Source organism: Microcaecilia unicolor, chromosome 8, assembly GCF_901765095.1.
Source record: "Microcaecilia unicolor chromosome 8, aMicUni1.1, whole genome shotgun sequence".
In the NCBI taxonomy this organism is placed as follows: domain Eukaryota; kingdom Metazoa; phylum Chordata; class Amphibia; order Gymnophiona; family Siphonopidae; genus Microcaecilia; species Microcaecilia unicolor.
Window position 1 is genome coordinate 235230311 of NC_044038.1, and position 21497 is coordinate 235251807.

The following is a 21497-nucleotide window of genomic DNA, read 5'->3' on the forward strand; positions in this document are numbered from 1 at the left end:
AGTGGTTAGGGTGGTGGACTTTGGTCCTGGGGAACTGAGTTTGATTCCCACTTCAGGCACAGGCAGCTCCTTGTGACTCTGGGCAAGTCACTTAACCCTCCATTGCCCCATGTAAGCTGCATTGAGCCTGCCATGAGTGGGAAAGTGCAGGGTACAAATGTAACAAAAATAAAATAGATACTATTGGAGATTCTACATGGAATGTTGCTACTATTGGAGACTCTACATGGAATGTTGCTACTATTGGAGATTCTACATGGAATGGAATGTTGCTATTCCACTAGCAACATTCCATATAGAAGGCTGCACAGGCTTCTGTTTCTGTGAGTCTGACGTCCTGCATGTACGTGCAGGATGTCAGACTCACAGAAGCAGAAGCCTGCGCGGCCACATTGGTGATCTGCAAGGGCCGACTTCTACATGGAATAGCAACATTCCATGTAGAATCTCAAATAGTAGCAACAGTGGAGGAGTGGCCTAGTGGTTAGGGTGGTGGACTTTGGTCCTGAGGAACTGAGTTTGATTCCCACTTCAGGCACAGGCAGCTCCTTGTGACTCTGGGCAAGTCACTTAACCCTCCATTGCCCCATGTAAGCCACATTGAGCCTGCCATGAGTGGGAAAGCGTGGGGTACAAATAAATATAAAAACAAAATAAGCAAACACTTTATAAACTAGAGCAATTAAACTGAAAGTATGGAACACCACTTTTTTCTCCACATATATAGTGCTTTGGGGTTGCCTATGATAGATGCTGGCTGTAGCCCTACGATAGGAGCTGGATGCTCTGGGTTGGAGTGTTTAGCTCTGAGGCACCTGAGTGCTTTACAGTAGCTGTGTGTGTTGACAGTCTTTGAGTTTATTATGCTACAAGTATGGGGTTTTTCTTAGTCTTTTTGTTTATTGTCCATCCCCTGTGAAGATGTATTCTTTGGTATACTTTCTAACCATCTCTTACTTATCAAACCCACCTCCCTTTCTCCCACCCTCCCCCAACAACACATGTAATCCCCATCCTCCAAGCTGATTTCATCCAACGTTGGAACTTTAGATTGTAAGCTCCTTTGAGCAGGGACTGTCGTTCTATGTTAAATTGTACAGCGCTGCGTAACCCTAGTAGCGCTTTAGAAATGTCAAGTAGTAGTAGTAGTAGTACTTCAGGTTTTTCCTCAGTCACACAATCTCGGGGATTAAAGGGGCTAAGTTCTTATGTCCCTTTTCTTCTTTATTGTTTCTCAGAATTCTGTTGAGGGTCATGGAGAGCAGAATGGAAATGGAGGCGCTTAGGACCCCAAAAGGGAGCAGCAGCAGTGAAGCCAATGTCCATCTCCTTACAAATGAAAGCTCAGCACAGAACACACATGCTTCAGCAACAGCTTTTATCGTTCCAGGTAAAGCTCATGCTTGTTGGATGGAAGTAAAGTTGTAGGATTAAGGCTTTGATGAGATCAGGGAATTTATTTATTCATACTTGTATCACACAATAGTCCAAAAACGAGTTTTGGTTCAACGGGGCTTACATTTAATAGTTGTTAGAGATTACATTGATTCAATTACATTTACAAGGTTGTATGATGCTGTGTTTTACAGTGGTTGACAAGATAACTATTAGTGCTTATGGAATAGTCATTGGGTTTCTTGAAAAGATATGTCTTAGTTAATTTCTTAAATGAAAAGATGCATTACAGTTAGAAGTTGTGTGTTGTGTATTGTTTGGTTGCTTAGCAGTTATTTAACACATAATTTCTATTGACCTTCTTCAGCTTTAAGTCAAAGCACTGCCTTCTACAAAGTGAATGGAAAAACGAGAACCCCTAGATTTTGTCCCCTAACATTGAGGCCCTTTTACTAAAGCTTAGCTTGAGCTAACAGAATTAGCATGTGCTAAATCAGGGATGTCCAACCTCGATCTTCGAGGGCCGCAATCCAATCAGGTTTTTAGGATTTCTCCAATGAATATGCATGAGATCTAATTTGCATGCACGGTCTCTACTGTATACAAATAGATTTCATGCATATTCATTGCGGAAATCCTGGAAACCCAACCTGGCGAGGGCTGAGATTGGACACCCTTGAGCTAAATGCTAAGAAGCCCATTTTATACCTAATTCCGTTAGCACATGCTAAATAAAAGAGCCCCTTTGTTGTTTAATAGCATAATTTTGGCAAATTTAGGTAATTTGTACCAATATAAATGTCACACCTTAATTTGTTGTCTACTATGCAAAAGTGACTTCAGTGTGATGCATTAAAATGGTATTTACTAAAGAAGATATGGAGGGGGCATTTTCGAAAGGGACATCCAAGTTTTGATGAGGACGTCCTCGCAAAACATCCCCATCCAGGGGCAAAGAAACCCGTATTTTTGAAACAAGATGGATGTCCATTTTTCGTTTCGATAATACGGTCAGGGACGCCCAAATCCTGAAATTTGGTCGTCCTTAGAGATGGTCGTTTCTGATTTAGGGCAATAATCGAAACCAAGGACGTCCATCTCAGAAACGATCAAATGCAAGCCATTAGGTCATGGGAAGAGCCAGCATTTGTAGTGCACTGGTCCCCCTGACATGCCAGGACACCAACCGGGCACCCTAGGGGGCACTGCAGTGGACTTCATAAATTGCTCCCAGGTACATAGCTCCCTTGTGTACTGAGCCCCCCCCAACCCCCCCCTAAAACCCACTACCCACAACTGTACACCACTACCATAGCCCTTACAGGTGAAGGGGGGCACCTACATGTGGGTACAGTGGGTTTGTGGTGGGTTTTGGAGGGCTTGCTGTTTCCTCCACAAATGTAACAGATGGGGGGATGGGCCTGGGTCCACCTGCCTGAAGTGCACTGCACCCACTAAAACTGCTCCACCTTTTTGTGCCTTGGTCGTCAGAAAAACACGACCAGGTAAAGTCATCCAAGTGTTCGTCAGGGACGTCTTTGTTTCTTTCGATTATGGGTCGAGGACATCCTAGTGTTAGGCATGCCCAAGTCCCGCCTCCGATACACCCCCATGAACTATGGCCATCTCTGCGACAGAAAGCAGTAGGGGACATCCAAAATCAGCTTTCGATTATACCGATTTGGACGACCCTGTGAGAAGGATGCCCATCTTCCGATTTATGTCGAAAGATGGGCGTCCTTCTCTTTCGAAAATGAGTCCAATAGTCATTATCAAGTTTTTGCTACAAACTAAACATTAGAGTGCAAAAACAACTTATCTCTGAATTTCCCACAAAGAATTAGACTTTGAGGTGCTTTAATAAGCTTCTGAAAAAGGTTGATGAAAGTGCTCCAACAGAACGTTGGAAGGGTGGTGACTGCATGGGAAGAACTTGATCAATGCATGATCAGTGATGTATGAAAGTAGCGTGCACTTTCTTGCGCTTGTTTGTCTGCTCAGGGAAGACAGTTTGAAAAACTTCTGTGACAATACAATATAATATAGGAACTTCTATTCCGCAACTTGCCAGAAGGCTTGGTGTGGATTACAGTAAAAAGTTATTAAGATGGGAAATAAAAATAGCCTGGATAATTCAATAAGAAATATATCAAGAAAAGGAAAGAATGAAAAATTAGACCTTCAAGAACTTCCTGAATAAAAAGGACTTTAGTAATTTTCTAAAATTTAAATAGTAAGGTTCCAACTTTAGTAACAAGGGCAGAGAGTTCCTGATAAAGAAAGCATGCAGAATAAGATCACTTACATTGTGTAATGTTTGTAGAGGGGAAAATGAACAAAAAACTATTCCTAACTCGAAGACTTTGAGGAGTTAACCTTATCATTTACTTTGCAGGAGTAGCTCTGTGTTTGTTACTAATTGAAAATGGTCAGTAAGTTTTGCTAAATGACAACTGTTGCATTTTGTTTAAATTTTTGAGTCTTGTGTTTTACAAGGTATGTGACCGCAGCATTAGGATGTGATATTGTATATTGTTATTGCCTTGTTTTCAATACCTTTCTGCATGTTGACTGAAAATGTGACTTAATAGGTGTACAGTAACTCACTTTTTGAGGTAAAATGTGCGGGTTCCCTATTTTTCTGTTCAATGATGACATCACACTAATGCCACTTTTGCATGGTAGAAAAAGTAAGTAAGGGAAAGGGGATGGGATTTGATACATCGCCTTTCTGAGGTGGTTTACGGAGGGTTAAGTGACTTGCCCAGAATCACAAGAAGCTGCAGTGGGAGTTAAACTCAGACCACTGCACTAACCATTAGGGCTACTGCTCCACTCCAGTATTCAACATCCCCACAGTAGCCACATTCCATGTTCAAGTTGACTGATACCTTTTTGTTGCTCCTTCTTCTTAGGAAATGCCACAACTGTTAACCTGCCAGCTAACCCTGGGGAGGTTCAGCGTTTCCCCCGCGAGTCACAGAGAACTTCTGGGCTAGAGAGGGGCACTGGGAATGAGCCCATTACTGCAACTGTCATCCCCCAGATTAGCGGAGTGCAAACGTGCAACACCATTCGGGTACTTGAATGGAAAGATGGAGTGGCTACGCTTCCAGGAAGTAACTTGAGGGTAAGTGTCTACATACTCAGACTGTACCTGTCTCCGCATCTGTGAACATTTTGTAAATGACGACAGATAAAGACCTGAACGGTTCATCCAGTCTGCCCAACAAGCTAAACTAATTTTTACATGGTATGTGATACTTTATACCCGAGTTTGATTTGTCCTTGCCATTCTCAGGGCACAGACCGTAGAAGTCTGCCCAGCACTCTTCTTGTACTAAACGTTCTGAAGCTAACGTCGAAGCCCCTTAAAATTTACACTCCAGCCCACCCATATCTATTCAGTCACGATCAGGGCACAGACCATAGAAGTCCGCCCAGTACTGTTTTTCTCTCCAATTACCAGCATCGCCACCCAATTTCCGCTAAGATTCCGTAGATCCATTCCTACTAAACAGGAGTCCTTTGTGTTTATCCCACGCACGTTTGAATTCCATTACTGTTTTCATCTCCACCACCTCCCGCGGGAGGGCATGCCATGTATCTACCACCCTTTCCGTGAAAAAATACTTCCTGACATTACTCCTGAGTCTGCCCCCCTTCAACCTCAATTCATGTCCTCTAGTTCTACCGCCTTCCCGTCTCCGGAAAAGGTGTATAGATGTATAGATGTCACAAATCTTGACGCTTGTACTTTAGGCCACTCAAATTTTGTCCAGCAAACTATTGGACCTGTTCACTGAAAGCAGGGCCAGGTTTAGGCAAAAAGTGGGACCACGTCTAGAGAAACCTAGTCTAATGAAGGACAAAGACCAATATGGCATAAAAAACAAACATTTGATGGGTAATGTTCAGGTGACTGCTGGGGGCAGAATTGAGCCCCAATATTCAATGCTGAGCCATATCTGGGCACTGGTAGTAAATATTCAGGGCCATGCAGGTGTGTACCGGTCGCCGGATCTTTTACAGGTTCAGACCGATTAAACACTATTGCAGCCCCCCTCCCCCAACCCTCACCAAGTTTAACACCCACTGCAATGTCCCCCCCAGCACTCCAGGTAGGCCCCCTTGTGTCTACCTTTTAATGTTTGGAAGTCCAGATGGTCATTGGGGGCTGGGGACAGGAGCGCAGCCCACTCGCTTTAGCCCCTTGCGGCTGGCCTCACAAAATGGCTGCCGCAACCTCTCCTGGCAGTTTGTGGTTTTGCAGTACTTGTGTAGTATGTTGCGGGGGGGGGGGGGGGGGGTTTAAACTTGGTGCAGGCTGGGGAGGGAGGGAAGGAAAAGGAGGGGGACGGGAGGGGGATTGCAGCACTTTAAAAAGATATTTTAAGTAATGCAGTTGCTGGCCTGATATTCAGTGCTAATAGGTGTATTTTCAAAGTTCCATAGGTTACTATCCAGCTTATAATTGAAAAAGAAAAACGCCTATATTGCGACCCAAATCGGGAGATAGACGTTTATCTCACAAAAATGAATAAAGCGGTATAATCGAAAGCCGAATTTGGACGTTTTCAACTGCACTCCGTCGCGTATGCGGACAAAGTTGATGGGGGCGTGTCAAAGGCGTGGTGAAGGCGGAACTGGGGCGTGGTTATCGGGCGATCAGAGATGGGCGCCTTTCGCCGATAATGGAAGAAAAATATGCGTTTTTAGCGAGAATTTAGGGCACTTTTCATGGACCCTGTTTTTCCACGAATAAGGCCCCAAAAAGTGCCCTAAATGACCAGATGACCACTGGAGGGAATCGGGGATGACCTCCCCTGACTCCCCCAGTGGTCACAAACCCCCTCCCACCACAAAATATGCCATTTCACAACTTTTTATTTTCACCCTCAAATGTCATACCCACCTCCCTGGCAGCAGTATGCAGGTCACTGGAGCAGTTATTAGGGGGTGCAGTGGACTTCAGGCAGGTGGACCCAGGCCCATCCCCCCACCTGTTACACTTGTGCTGGTAAATGGGAGCCCTCCAAACCGCCCCCCAAACCCACTGTACCCACATGTAGGTGCCCCCCTTCACCCCTTAGGGCTATAGTAATGGTGTAGACTTGTGGGCGGTGGGTTTTGAGGGGGATTTGGGGGGCTCAACACCCAAGAGAAGGGTGCTATGCACCTGGGAGCTCTTTTACCTTTTTTTTTGTTTTTGTAAAAGTGCCCCCTAGGGTGCCCGGTTGGTGTCCTGGCATGTGAGGGGGACCAGTGCACTACGACTCCTGGCCCCTCCCACGAACAAATGCCTTGGATTTATTTGTTTTTGAGCTGGGCGCTTTCATTTTCCATTATCACTGAAAAACAAAAACGCCCAGCTCACAAATTGTCGAATAAAACATGGACGTCTATTTTTTTCGAAAATACGGTTCGGTCCGCCCCTTCACGGACCCGTTCTCGTAGATAAACGCCCATGGAGATAGACGTTTTTGTTCAATTATGCCCCTCCACATGTAACTTTGTAAGTCTAAGCACTTTGAAAATACGCCTCATAGTAACCTATGGAACTCTGTAAGTCTAAGTGCTTTGAAAATGAGCCCCAAAGCGGCCTAATTTAGGACAGCTTTTGAGCTGTCTTAAATTAGGCTGCTTAGCGATGTTAGTGCCGGCACTGAATACTGCCGGCACCCGCATAACCCTGGGCTCCTCCCTAACATCCCAGTACTGCCCCTAACCTGCCCACTTTTTTTGTGAGTGGTCAGAGGTGATATTCAGTGGCACTGCCCAGTTTAATGCCCAGGTTAAGTGGCCCCAGGGGATTTAAGATGGACATGGGGGAAGCCATTGCTTGCCCTGGGATCGGTAGAATGCAATGTTGCTACTCTTTGGGATTCCGGAATCTTGCTACTCTTTGGGATTCTGCTAGGTACTTGTGACCTGGATTGGCAACTGTTGGAAGCAGGATACTGGGCTAGATGGACCATTGGTCTGACCCATTATGGTTGTTCTTATGTTCAGGAGTCTCTCCTGCCTGCTTAAATCGCTTTGAATATCGGGCCCATAGTGTCTATTTTTCACTGATTTCCCCCTCTCATTTTTGGAATAAAAAAGTAACCTTCTTTAAATTTGCACCTGAGAAAACATAGAACAAATCATGTTTTAGAGATGCTCTTATATAATAAAGCTGGTTTGCTTGGTAATTCTCTTACACAGGGAAAGGGGGGGGGGGGAGGGAAATGGGACTTGATGTACCGCTTTTCTGGGGTTTTTGCAACTACTTTCAAAGCGGTTTACATATATTCAGGTACTTATTTTGTACCAGGAGCAATGGAGGGTTAAGTGACTTGCCCAGAGTCACAAGGAGCTGCAGACCATTTATAATAATAATGGGGCTTGATTCTTTCAGAAATGGCTTAGATAAGGACAACAGCAATTCATGTACATTGTGTACAATCGTTCCTTGCATGCAAACGATATAGTGCATTGTTTAAAACTAAATTTTAAATTCTTCCTTTCCTGTGATCTAAATGATTCAAGTGTTTCATGGGGGTTGGGTTTCTTCTCTTGCCATAAAAAATATACTCAGAACAAGCTGTAGACATAGAGGGTTTCACAGCTTACCTTGTCATCTTGAAATCTAACTGCATGCAGCCTGCTGTTCAGATATTCCCTTGTTTAATGCAGCTCATATAAGCTATTTTACATCTGCTGCTTGGAAAACTGATGTGTTTGTAATCATGCCTATTTATAGGCACTATAGCTAGAATCTGTACCTGTATTTTATTACGAAATCTTTCTTTGTATTCATTTCTTGTTAATTATACAGATTTGTTTTAATCTGTTTTCTTTGATTCTCTACGCTGTTAAGAAAAATAAGTCAGACCTAGTTGGCTTTTGTGAATTCATGTCACTAGAGACATAGATGTTTTTCATATATTTGTGTTGTTAGTTGAATATTTTTACTGCTGTAATTGCCTATTGCTCATGTTTGATCTATTCTTACTGTACACCGCCTTGAGTGAATTCCTTCAAAAAGGTGGTAAATAAATCCTAATAAATAAATAAATAAATAAATAGTGTGGGTGCACTAAACTTACTTGGCGTCATGCCATTGATTCTAACAAGCACAGATTTCACCGAGCGGATCTTTAATTCCAACGGTCTTTTTTAAAACCAATTTCTAGTTTCAATTTCTAATGATACGTGTCTCGTATTTTTGGAAATTGTCATGTGAAAGATCATTTACAGAGACTCCTGAGGCAGGCCTGTGGCCGAAACACAGGACTGTGTCAAATCTGCTGTCAATAAACGTTATTAAGTATCCAAAGTTTCCTCGTTCATCTCTGGATTGCTAGGCCTATTTCCCACTCCTCGTCTGTACCTGCACTAAACTCAACCTAAGTTACCCTTCTGTGAACACAGGTGCTCAAGCTCCCACTGTATTCACAGAACTGTCACCTCTCAGTCTGATGTGACTTGTCCCTGTTCCCTTACTCCTCCAAATTTTTCTCTTCTTAATAGAAAAATATTTAGTTCTTGCCACCTTTTGTTGGTTTGGACAATTGATTGCACGCTGTAGACAAAAACAAAAAGAATTCCCACAACGAGTGTTTAAGTGTCTCACGATAAAAACATTATAGTTTCTCAGAGACAAGAGACCAGATTTGCTCATGGTGCATTAGGTACCAGATCAAAGACTTAAGGAACCCCCCCCCCCCCAAGAAAAGGTGTGAGCTAAATTCAGAACAGGGACAGTGGAACACTGTTTTGGTTGGAGGGGGCCAAACAAACCAATGTCTAACACTGTCCCCCAGGCTCTCTAGTTACTGACACTGTGTTGGGCAAAATATTGAAGTGTTTTCTCTGTTGGGGGGGGGGGGGGTAGGAGAGTTCTGTGAAATCCAACAATGAAAGTAGATTATAGATGAGAGAGAGATGTGACACATTTTAAGAGAGTTGAGTTCACGTAGGTTTTGTTGTGGTTTCCTGAGAAAGGAAGGGAAATCTTATCCATTAAGTCCCTTCTTCTTCGGCTGGAGGCACCACATGCCATATTTTTATGGGACTGACAGAGCTGGCTATGAGGACTCCTGTCAGGTTGTGCCCTGAACCTAGGTACTCTCCTGAGAGTGTGTTAGACAGAGATACAATAAAAAAACATAAAATAACAATCTTAAACATAAATCACAAAATAGACTTAAATCATAAAAACATGGTTGAACAACAATTTGAAAAGCTCACACATAGGGCTAGATTCTGTATATGGCGCCTGAGAAATCTGTGTGGAAAAAAATTACGCTTAGGTGTATTCTCTAAAGTACACCTAAATTTTATAGAATACACTTTATTTCTGTACAGTATATAGAATATACTGAGTGGCTCGCCACACGACTAAATTTGGTTGCATCCATTTAGGCCATATTTTATTTGGTGTAAATACCAACACCTAAATTAGGTGTAGATCGGGCATATTCTATAATAATGCACATAGATTTTTTTTAGAAACGCCCCCGCTCCACCCATGGCCATGTCCCTTTTCAGCTATGTGACTTAGAATTTAGATGCACCACGTTACAGAATACACTTAGCGAGTTGTGCGCGTAAACCTCAATGCCAAGTAGTGCTGATAATTGCTTGTTAACATCCAATTAATAGCACTGATTAGCTAGTTAACCAATTAAGTTATACACATTTTTATACAATATGCTTGGGTTTCCGTGCAGATTTTCAGGTACGATATATAGAATCTGGAGGATAGTATATCAAAATGGCACATTTCCCCTTTCTGATAATGAGCTGAAATGAACTTAACTTACCTAATCCCTTAAAAGTGTGTGGTATCCAGTTAGTGGCTTTCTTTTTTCTTTTTTAAGTGGAGAAAAAGACCTCAGTAGTCACCGCGTAGCAGCAGAACAATAAATGCACTCAATGCTCGCGTTTCTTTGACTCCGTTTTTATCATTGGTCAAAAAAACTCCACTCAGTGAATTATTATACTTTATTCTGCTCTCACTGAAATATTGTCTAGTGTTATCTGTAACATTTCCCCTTTCTCCATTTGCAAACTCATGCATGTCTCTTAGGTGTGGAAAGTACATAGTAAAGTGTGTCTTATTAGGCTGACGAGCTTTATGAGTTGATGTACTGTGTATGTGTTTTTCAACATCTGTTTTGCTAAATGAAGCAGCGTCGCTGTTTCTCACTATTTTGCATTTTCTACAGTCCAGCTGCAGATGTGGGTGTGATGAGACTATGATTTCAATTTATCAGCTTTTCAAAATCTATGCAGTTCGTCGGACACAGAACAAAGATACTGCTGAAAGCCTTTTTTTCCCGTGGGCCATTACATTGAAGGATGTTGTGAGGCATCTTGTGGGAAGGCAGAAAATATCTATAAAGTCACTATTAAAGTAGTTTGGATTTTTTTTTACATAATGTTTGTCTTAGGAGTAAGTTCAAATCAAATACTAACTTGTTAACCGCTAGTATCCCCGCTTTCGGTTCAATTCAGTGTACAAAATAAATAAAATACAAAATTAATTCGAAATACAATCATAACAAAAACAAAACAAAAAAAATCTTACTAATCATTTTTGGAAATAAAACAGTTTTCAACTTCTTCCTGAAAACAGTGTAGTTATGTTCAATCCTAATACAAGACAGAGAATTCCACACTGATACTCCCAAAACTGAGAATATAGCATTTACTATTTTCAAAAACCTGACATTTTTATAAAGAGGTGGGCATAACGTCAATAGATCGCGAAGACGCAGAGAATGTCCAATAAAAAGTGAAGCGAGTTTAATCAATAATTCTGAAGTGGACCCATATAGAATTTGAAAGATGAAACAAACTGCTTTAAATGTAATTATCTCATTAACAGGCAGCCAATGTAATTTCTCGGTATATGATGAGATACTGCTATATATTTATTGACTTTCAGTGTTCTGTATCAGCTGCAATTGTTTTTTAAAGATTTTTAGAAAGCAAACCGAAAGACAGGACATTGTAGTAATCCAAATGAAGCAGAATAAGCATTTGAACTAGCAAAGGAAAAGCATGCTGGTCAAAAAAAGAACTGACTAGATGTAACTGCCTCATTTTAAAAACTGTTGTCCGCCTTGACATTTCTATAGCGCTACTAGGTTTACACAGCGCTGTACATTTTAACAAAAAGGACAGTCACTGCTCAAAGGAGCTTACAATCTAAAGGACGAAATGACAAGTTGGGGCAGTCTAGATTTCTTGAATAGTGGTATAGTGGTTAGGTGCCAAAGGCGACATTGAAGAGGTGGGCTTTGAGTAAGGATTTGAAGATGGGCAGGGAGGGGGCTTGGCGTATGGGCTCAGGGAGTTTATTCCAAGCATGGGGTGAGGTGAGGCAGAAAGGGCGGAGCCTGGAGTTGGCGGTGGTGGTGAAGGGTACTGAAAGGAGGGATTTGTCTTGAGAGCGGAGGTTACGGGTAGGAACGTAAGGGAAGATGAGGGTAGAGAGGTAAGGAGGGGCAGCAGATCGAGTGCATTTGTAGGTTAGAAGGAGAAGCTTGAACTGTATGCGGTACCTGATTGGAAGCCAGTGAAGTGATTTGAGGAGAGGGGTGATGTGAGTATAACAGTCCAGAGTTGATTAATATGTGATCCATAGGCTAAAGTGGAGTCAAGAAAAACCTCCAATACCCTTGATACACCTTCAGAACTTTATCAGTAGACAAAAGATATTTCAATACCTTGAGTTCTTAGTTTTTTTGAGGGGGGGTTCAGCTTCAGTTTATTACCGAATGCCCAATCTTGTATTGCATTAATCTCTATCATTAATAATAATAAAAACAAAGTGGATCTGCTCTTTTATAGAAATATAGGGCCCGATATTCAAAGCATTTATAAGAACATAAGCGCTGCCGTACTGGGACAGACGGAAGGGGCATCAAGCTCAGCATCCTGTTTCCAACAGTGGCCAATCCACTGTCTCTCTCCCAATACATTTTATGCTACTTATCCTAGAAATAAGCAGTGGATTTTCCCAAGTCCATTTTAATAATGGCTTATGGACTTTTAGAAAGAAATCCAAACTTTTTTTAAAGCCCGCTAAGCTAACTGCTTTTACCACATTCTCTGGCAACGAATTCCAGAGTTTAATTAGACGTTGAGTGAAGAAATACTTTCTCAAATCTATTTTAAATTTGCTATTTTGTAGTTCATTGTGTACCCCCTAGTCCTAGTATTTGTGGAAAGAGTAAACAAGCGATTCACGTCTACCCATTCCACTCCACTCATTATTTTATATACCTCTATCATATCTCCCCTCAGCTGTCTTGTCTCCAAGCTGGTGAGCCCTAGCTGCTTTAACCTTTTCTCATAACGAAGTCGTCCCATCTCCTTTATCATTTTTGTTGCCCTTCTCTGCACCTTTTCTAATTCCACTATATCTTTTTTGAGATGTGGTGACCAGAATTGCACACAGTATTCAAGGTGCAGTTGCACCATGGAGCAATAGAAAGGCATTATAACATCCTCATTCTTGTTTTCCATTCCTTTTCCTAATAATACCTAACATTCTATTTGCTTTCTTCGCTGCTGCACATTGGGCAGAGGGTTTCAATGTATCGTCAACTTTGAGAATTATGCTCATAAATTGGCCTCTTTGAAAGTTTAATAGGGCATAAAAAGTAGGTGGCAACTGGGTTGGTTTTAGGGCGGAGAAAATAAATTAGGAGATTAGCACTGATTTTCAGCACTAGGCTTGTAAATTAACATCATAAATCTAGGCAAATGAAGGATAGGTCTAACTTTATGAGCATGAATTTTCAGTTGAAAAGTTATGTTCCTAAGTTTGGCTGAAAATAGGAGGCTAATTTAACAGCTCAGCATTTTCTGTACATTGGGCCAACAGAAAATGACAGCAGACAAAAGATCATACAGTCTATCCAGTCTGCTCATCCACAGAACTACTACAATTCCTTCCTCTTTCTTAGAGGTCCTCTGTACTTTCCCATGCTTTCTTGAATTTAGATACAGTCCTTGTCTCCACTGCTTCTGCTGGGAGGCTATTCTATATATCCACCGCCTTTTATTAAAGAAGTACAGTGCAATCCGCTTAAGTGCAAGGGTCTGGTACCAAAGAAATACATGCAGTTAACCAGAGCGTGCACTTAACCGTTGTGACCCAAAGAATCTTGACATCGGATAAACATATGTACAGTACTGTTTATTATTATACATATAGTATACAGTCTCCGTTATCTGACATTATACAGTCTCCGTTAACTGACGTTAGGCTTACTTGAAGTAATCAGTCATAGTCCTCTGTACACTCTTGTGTCTGTGAGTTCCATAGACTACGTCTGCCAGACGGTAAAAACTGTCATAGCACTGACATCCACTGGCCTCCAGATAGGCCTCGTATGACACAGGAAGTCGCTTAACATTCTTGAGGCAACGGGGCTGTTTGCTTTTTCCAATGATGAGTGGTTCCAACTTCTCACTCCCATCCATATTGCAGCAAAGGAGGATCGTCAGTCAGTCCTTCGACGTTTTACTTCCTGTAGTTTCGGCTTGTTTGAATGCAAGTGTTCCATCAGGAATCGCTCGCCAGTAGAGACCATTTTCGTCAGCATTGAAAATGTCACGAGGTTCAAACTCGTTCAAGATTGTAGGAAGAACTGAAACAACCCAATTTTCAGCACCAAAGTCACCAGCGTCTTGTTTTTCACCATGCTGTTTCTTGAATTTTATGTTGTTCCTCTCCTTCCATTTTTCCAACCATCCAACAGTGGCTTTGAATTCAGTTAGTCCAAGACTTTCAGCTAGCTGGTTAGCTTTCTCCATAAGCAGTGGACCACTGACAGGACACTGTCTGCTCCTGACTTGAGAAAACCACCGAAGAAGAGCATCTTCTACATCCTCAGCTTTTCCCGCCCATTTTCGTTTCCTGTGTGGATTTGTATTGTTTTGCCAGTCTTCCAGAAGCTGATCTTTCTGCTTCAAGATACGTGAAATTTGACTGGGATTGACACCATATTTAGCAATAGATGCTTGACTTTGTTTGTTTTTTAATTTTTTAAGAACTTCTATTCGTTCAGCCAGTATTAAAATCTTACAGTTGTGCGACGACGACGACTCCAGTGTACACTCTAATAACATTTTTTCACTTATTCTGCCTGTGGCAGTTAGCCAACAAGATTTAAAATTTATCGCCCCTTTGTCACTTGCCAATCGGCTTCCATATTCCGTGCGTGCGCTTATGCGGAGTCTTTCCTGCAGAGGAGCAGTCTTGCACTTATCAGTGGTGTGCTAAACCAAAGTTTGTCCCCATGGAAATTGATGGCGCCAAAAATGGGACCAAAGTACGGCATGCAGTTAAATGGAATGCACTGTATTTCCTCACATTACTCCTGAGTCTATTCCCTTTCACCTGGATAAAGTTTGGACTGTAAAAAAGGATGTGCTTACTTGATCTGGTTAGCTGACTGGATTGAGGCACTAGTTACCATTCTGTCTGGATAATCAGCACTGGCCCCATATGGATACTGGTGTGGAATATCCATTTTTGTTTTTAGACATGGTGGCTGCCATTTTAAAGAGATAACAATCACCAAGGCTGAATTTTGGGCTGTAAATGAATATGAGCTCTGGAACTCAGGCCCAGAGCAAGTGGTAAAAGCAATTAATGTAGCTGGGTTTTAAAAAGGTTTGGACAATTCCTGGAGAAAAAGGCCATGAACTGTTATCAAGGTAGACCTGGAGAAAGCCACTGCTTATCACTGGGGACTCTACTAGGTACTTGTGACCTTCTCTGTCCTTTTTTGGAAACAAGATAGTGGGTTAGATGGACCAGTAAGGTAACTCTTATGTTCTTATCTACCTGTGGAGATATACAGAATATTCTGTTTATAAACCAAACACCACTAGGCGTACGAGCTAACTTTTCAAAATGATTGGGAGTGCTCAACTCATTAGTAATTTTTAATGTCTGTTGGCTTCCTTCCCAACATCAGAAAACATGAGTGGAAGTCTTCAATAATATTATTGCGATTTGGTGAGCTCACTGCATTGCTGCAGGGGAGTATGGATTTGTTTAGTAGCGATTCATACGGACCTTGAAGCTGAAGCAGCTATCAGCTGCTGACATCACACCAGAAGTCCCTAAAATAATTTATTTATCCTGGTGACCCTAGGGCTGGAGGAAAAGAGCAAAATACCAACTAATCCCCACCCTTGATCCAGCCCAACTAGCACAGCAATATTTAGTTTAATTAGTTTAGTTTATTGGTATTTGATATACTGTCTTTGCTAACTCAGCAGATCAAAGCGGTTAACACACCAAATGTAGGAAATCAGAAAGGAACTACAATGATCATAGGAGAGGAGGAACATTCATACACAAAACATTAAGGAAAAAAAAGGAGAGAAAAATACTGGGGGGGGGGGGGGGGGGGGGGGGGGGGGGGGGGGGGGGGGGGGGGGAATAAGGTAGGAAAGGGAAATGGGACTTGAGGTTTTTTTTGCAACTACATTCAAAGCGGTTTACATATATTCAGGTACTTATTTTGTACCAGGGGCAATAGAGGGTTAAGTGACTTGCCCACAGTCACAAGGAGCTGCAGTTGGAATCAAACCCAGTGCTCCAGAATCAAAGTGCACTGCACTAACCACTAGGCTACTCCATAAGGTGCTCTAGTATTGAAATGATGACTACCTGTCAATGAGGACTAAACACTGTATTAAACAGCCAAGTTTTTACGGCAGATTTGAATTTCTCAAATGACAATTCTGGTCTAATTTCCTCTGGCATTGAGTTCCATATAGAAAGTGCAACAAAAAAGAAGGTGCTGTGTCATGTTGATTCTAGAATTGCCTGCCTGGGACCAGGGAGAACTAGACGATGATCGTTAAGTGAGCGGAGAGTACAAACAGGTAAGTAAGGAATAGTAAGTGTAGAAAGGAAGACTGAGATGGAAGGCCTTAAACGTTAGAATAAAGAGTTTGAATGTGGTCCTCTGCTTTACTAAATGTAAACAATGTTCAAACCTTTGTGTGCATAGGTTTTTTTTCTATTCTCTATCTCTGCTTATTCTTCGTTTTTTCTTTTGTTTCTTCTCTGTCTTCACATTGAATACTTTTCAAGTCTCCTTCTCATTTCTCTCATTCCTCTTCACTTCATGGGATTGTCTCTCCATAGCCCGTCTCTCTACCTTTTCTCATCTCACTTCCTTTTAGTTTCTCACCTTCATGTCTCTTCTGTCCATCTTGACCTCTTCTCTCACCTTTCTCTCAGCCCCTCTTTTCCTAATCCTACACAACACTTTTCATTTCTTCTAGCTCTTCTCACCCTGCTTCATGCATTCCCATTGTCTGCTCTTCTTCCTTTCTCTCGGCTCACTTCCCCCATCCTAGCACATGCTGTCTCCTCTTGCCCTCAAAGCCCATTTCTATTTCTCTCACACAGCTCTTCTCGCAGTCCCTATCCCCATCACTCAGCTTCTTTTCCCTTCAGAGCTGTTTTCTGCTGCTTTTACAGCAGTAGTCTCTCTCCTGACGTGTAGCCCGTTTCAATTCCCTTCACCCTTCCTAGTTCCCTCTGTTCCTCTCTCCACAGTTTCACTCTCAGCTTGTTTTCCTTACCCAGCCTCTGTTCCCCTGACAGCTGCTTTCTGCCTCTTTCAGCCTTTCAGCAGCAGAATTTTCCCCCTACCAGTAACTCCTTATAGTTCCTGTCTTCCCTCCTTGCACCTCTATTGATCTCCCAGTACTTTTCTGTATTTTTAACCTTAACTGCTAAATATATTATTTTGGCAACACATGTAAAAGTGTCATGCCAGTAAAGTTATCTGATTCAGTCTTTCCTTTTCTCAGTGTCTATCTGCTTCTCTTCCATTGGCAGCTGTAGACAGGAAGTGCTTCTATCCTAGGCTACAGAAGCTCCCTCCTCCTCCTCCTGCAGCCCATTAGTCACACATACCCAGCCAATAGACTGAAGTAGTTCTCTCTTCTTCCTGCAGTCCATTGGTCAGACATAGCCAGCCGGAAGGAGCAGTAGGTGGCCTGGGAATGGAAACAGAAACACTTCTTTCCTGCCTTCCCCTGCTGCTCTACAGCATGGATTTTCTGCTGTAAATTTAATAAAGTATACTATAGACTATTGGGGGTGCCAAGACTCAGACAGTACCAACAGAGCTGATGCCTAAGCCACTAGGTGTCAAGCCGTGTGTAACAGAAGAACAAATTTATATGTGGCTTTACTACACTTTTTATAGTGACATAAATAAGTAGAAAATGCAGGGAATACAATAAAAATAATTTAAGCAGATATACGATATCTCGTAATGGCAGCTGTTCACTGAGGTGACTTTCAGTGCAGTGTCCATTCTAGTTTGAAGACTAATGGTTCCATTATGTTATTTTTGTGCTGTGGAGATTTTGCTCCCCAGGGAATATTTTGTGTAGTGGTTTGACCACTTCCAGCTTTTGATTTTGAACCTAATTACAGATCATAGACTTTTTTTTAAAAAAACAGTTTCTTAAGGTTTCTGACCTGTAAAAGTGTGGCTATTTCAGGTCGTAGTAAAAGCTGGACAGTCTCAAAATGCTGCACTATTAGAGTGTTAAATTATTTGTCCATCTCCTTCCACCCTTCCTAGGCTCATGTTCCTTCCAAATGCCTAAAACACTGGCTGTCATCCCTACCCAATCTATCTGTATTTGGAGTGAGTGCTGCGTGCCATCTGTTTTAACCTTTTTGTCTCATTGCTCTATCATTAGTTCAGGATGAATGACTACGGGACGCTGGAAGTGGTCAGCGCTGAGAAAATGCAGACTACGGAGAAACGGAAAGATGATCGCGCAGAGAAAGTAGATGAATCAGAGAAAATGCCTACTGTGCGGGACGGCTCCCCTACGGGGCAGGGTAGGACAAAGGGGTACAGGACAAGAATGATCTTTGCACTGGGATAAGTTAGGGGCTGCATTATCCAAGCAGTGGGCGGCGTGAATACCCAACAAAGATAATCATAAAAGCTGAAATTTAAAAAAGTATTATTTTACCAAAGATGAAAGAAAGAAAGAACTAGAAAAAAAGTCAGATCTAGCAAAAGAAACAGAGAACAATGATAAACTGGAAGGCATCAAACACTATAAATATTTGCTCCAGATCCAGATGTGCCCTCAGGTCAAAGTTGGCTCCTGGCAGCCACACAGTCATCAGTACTCTGCTTGAAAGAGACAGCACATGGGTATCAAGCAGTGGCTAAAATTAATCTGGTTTTAAGGGTCATTTATGCAAATGAGAATGGGTCTTCCATTAATACATATTCATTGTGAACATCCTGAGAATCACATTGTTTGCAGCCTTTGGGTACTAGAGGGTCATATGCTTGATGATAAGGTTTCTGATTGATTGTGAGAACTGATCACTTTGGAGAGTGCATTTAAAGTTTCCAAATGGAACTCTAGGTGACGCTCAACATAAAAACATTGGGCCTGATGATGAAAACAGCAGTGGTCAGCAATATTTAAGACACTGACTCCCGCGGGCTGAATTCGACCCAGATATTCAATATCGGGCCTAATGTGGGCACCAGCACTGAGTATCCAGCTTTTTTCCAGCTGCCAGAAGATAGCAGGATGCCAGGCAATATTCAGTACCAGTATCTGGATAACTATCTGGATGAGTTAGGACTCAACTTTGTTTAATGTAGGAATGACAGTAAGGGATAGTGTACAGTATATATCACAGTGTAGGACTTATCTTTTTTTTTTCCCTCAATTCAGATGTGTCAGAGAAGCCCAAACTGCTGACCCTGAATGCTGTGTGCCACTGTGATACCTGTGGTCGCAGGCATGTGTCCGGGAGCCCTAGAGAGGGCAGAGGTTTCTGCAGTGAGCATTGTCATCGGCAGTTCAAAGAACGGTGAGATGTCACCTCTCTCAAGAAGAAGGATCACTGACCTATTATTGCCTCCCAGTTTTGATCCTTCCTCTCCCCCTCCCCAGGTGAACTCCTGTCTTCTCTCCCTCCCTAATGCTGGGGAGAAGGTGTCACAGAGGAGGTGGATTTAAGAAAGAATTTGTATATATGTGTGTGTGTGTGAGTTGGGGGGTGATTTGAGAGATGGGGAGGTGTTGAAAGAGGAATGGCAGAAGAGACAAGCTTTGAGAGAGGATGAAGGAGGCCATTTATGTTTATTTCTTTATTTATTGGGATTTATTAACTGCCTTTATGAAGAGATTCACTCAAAGAGGTACGGCAGGTATAGTTTAACATAAAACTTACAATTTTGTTAGCAACATAAAAATAGTAAAATAACTAAGAATAAACATAAATATAATAAATGAGGTAAACTTGAAAACAGTAAATTGAAACATAATAATAGGACTACCATGAAACAGTATCAAAAATATACACGTTTAACAGCACTGGAATTCAAATACCAGAGACGTAATGCAATGTTAGCATAATACTAATGATACACCTAATAAGCATGCATTAGAACATTCAACTAACATAGATATGATGCAAAAGATTTTCTGTAATATAGTTTACCATGACAAAGGATGACGGGATGGGGCGAGAGAGAGGGTTGCATGACCACAAAGAGAGAAAGAGAGATAGGATGGGGAAAAAGAATTTGAAAGACCATTGCACAGAGATGGGCAAGGGAATAACACAGGGTTAGGAAAATGGGCAGGGAGAGAGGATCATAGCAGAGTTATATGGGTGTTTCCTCAAAGCCGATGTAAACACAGGAGAACACGGTCGCAGAAACAAAATCACAAGGAACACAGAAGATGACACAAAGATGTGGACTTCAGACGATGTATAAAAAGTCCAAATTTATTGATGAGTCCAAATCAATAATATAATTCAAAGACATTCGACACAGCCGTGTTTCGGCCAACCGGCCTGCTTCAGGAGTCTTTATGTTCTTTTATAATTGTCTGTTGCAAATACTGTGTCTGTCGATCTGCTACCAGAAAGAAACCTTATGTATGGAGCTCACTACACTGCTATACAAGATCGGCTTTAAGAAGTTGCTCTCTTCCGAACGTTTTTGGTTTTAAGTTCAGAAGAGGCGATCTTCATAAAGGCAGTTAATAAATCCCAATAAATAAATTTGGACTTTTTATACATCGTCTGAAGTCCACATCTTTGTGTCATCTTCGCTGTCTCCTCAAAGCCTTCATGCTATAGTTGGCTCACCTACTTTTGGACCTAAGAACCTGAACTTGGTTCTCTATTCTGCCTGTATCACGTATCCAGTCTCGTTAATCTTTTTATGTTCGTGTACCTCTGAGATTCCTCTATTCTAAGGGGAGCTTAGTTTCTCATTTGCTGTGTTACATTCTTTTCTCCTTCAGTTCTTTGTCCTTTTCTCTGTTTATTTTCACTTTCCGTCTCTTGTGTATGTTTAGGGATGTAGCTAGGGCTTCTGATTTTAGATTGTAACCAATAAAAAGCAATAAACACCCTGATGCAAAAAAAACCAAACAAACAAAAAGAAATTAGTTAGCTGATATTTAGAGTGAGTTAACCAGCTGAGAATGACCCTGACCAGCTAACTCGCTTGTATGCGGCTATCTGGTCATTTTCAGTGGTGCTCAAAATGACAGGTTAGTGCCAAAGTGGAAGCTGGTACATTGGGGGCATTCCGGGGGCAGAGTCCAATTAGCTCCCAGTATTCAGACCTAACTGGCCATGTTTAGTGCATAAATAGGACTAGATAAATATCAGTCCTATCTTTATACGCTATTCCGTGGCCGGTCAAGTCTGAATATTGACTTAACCGGGAAATGCACTAGCCAGCTTTTAAAAAAAACGGAAATTCACTGCTGAAGTCCATGCCGGATGCAGACAAAAAACTATGTCCACCACCGTCTTAATTTCGGCCGGTAGGTGTTTTTTTGGATAAACACCGGAAAACCACCACCTTCCCTACTGCTTTCTCACCCCTCCCTGGCTTATCTTGTATCTTCCACTCAGTTTTTGTTCCATTTCTGTGTTTGATGACTCTTAAAGTGACACAAACTTATGTATTTCATTCCACCGGAAAAGGTCACAAGCAATAGTACCTGTGGCACAAAACACTGGTAAACAGATATTTTTGTACCCTCAA

At 41.9% G+C, this 21497-nt stretch overlaps 1 protein-coding gene across 1 annotated transcript in view; it reads left to right on the forward strand.

Annotated features, from left to right (window-relative positions):
- Positions 1–1254: 1254 nt before the first annotated feature.
- Positions 1255–21497, forward strand: part of L3MBTL1 (L3MBTL histone methyl-lysine binding protein 1) — an 84363-nt gene continuing 64120 nt past the window's right edge. Inside the window, 4 exon segments of the mRNA XM_030212521.1 lie at positions 1255–1405; positions 4311–4525; positions 18148–18292; positions 19156–19294. Coding sequence (XP_030068381.1) covers positions 1255–1405; positions 4311–4525; positions 18148–18292; positions 19156–19294 — 650 coding nt within the window.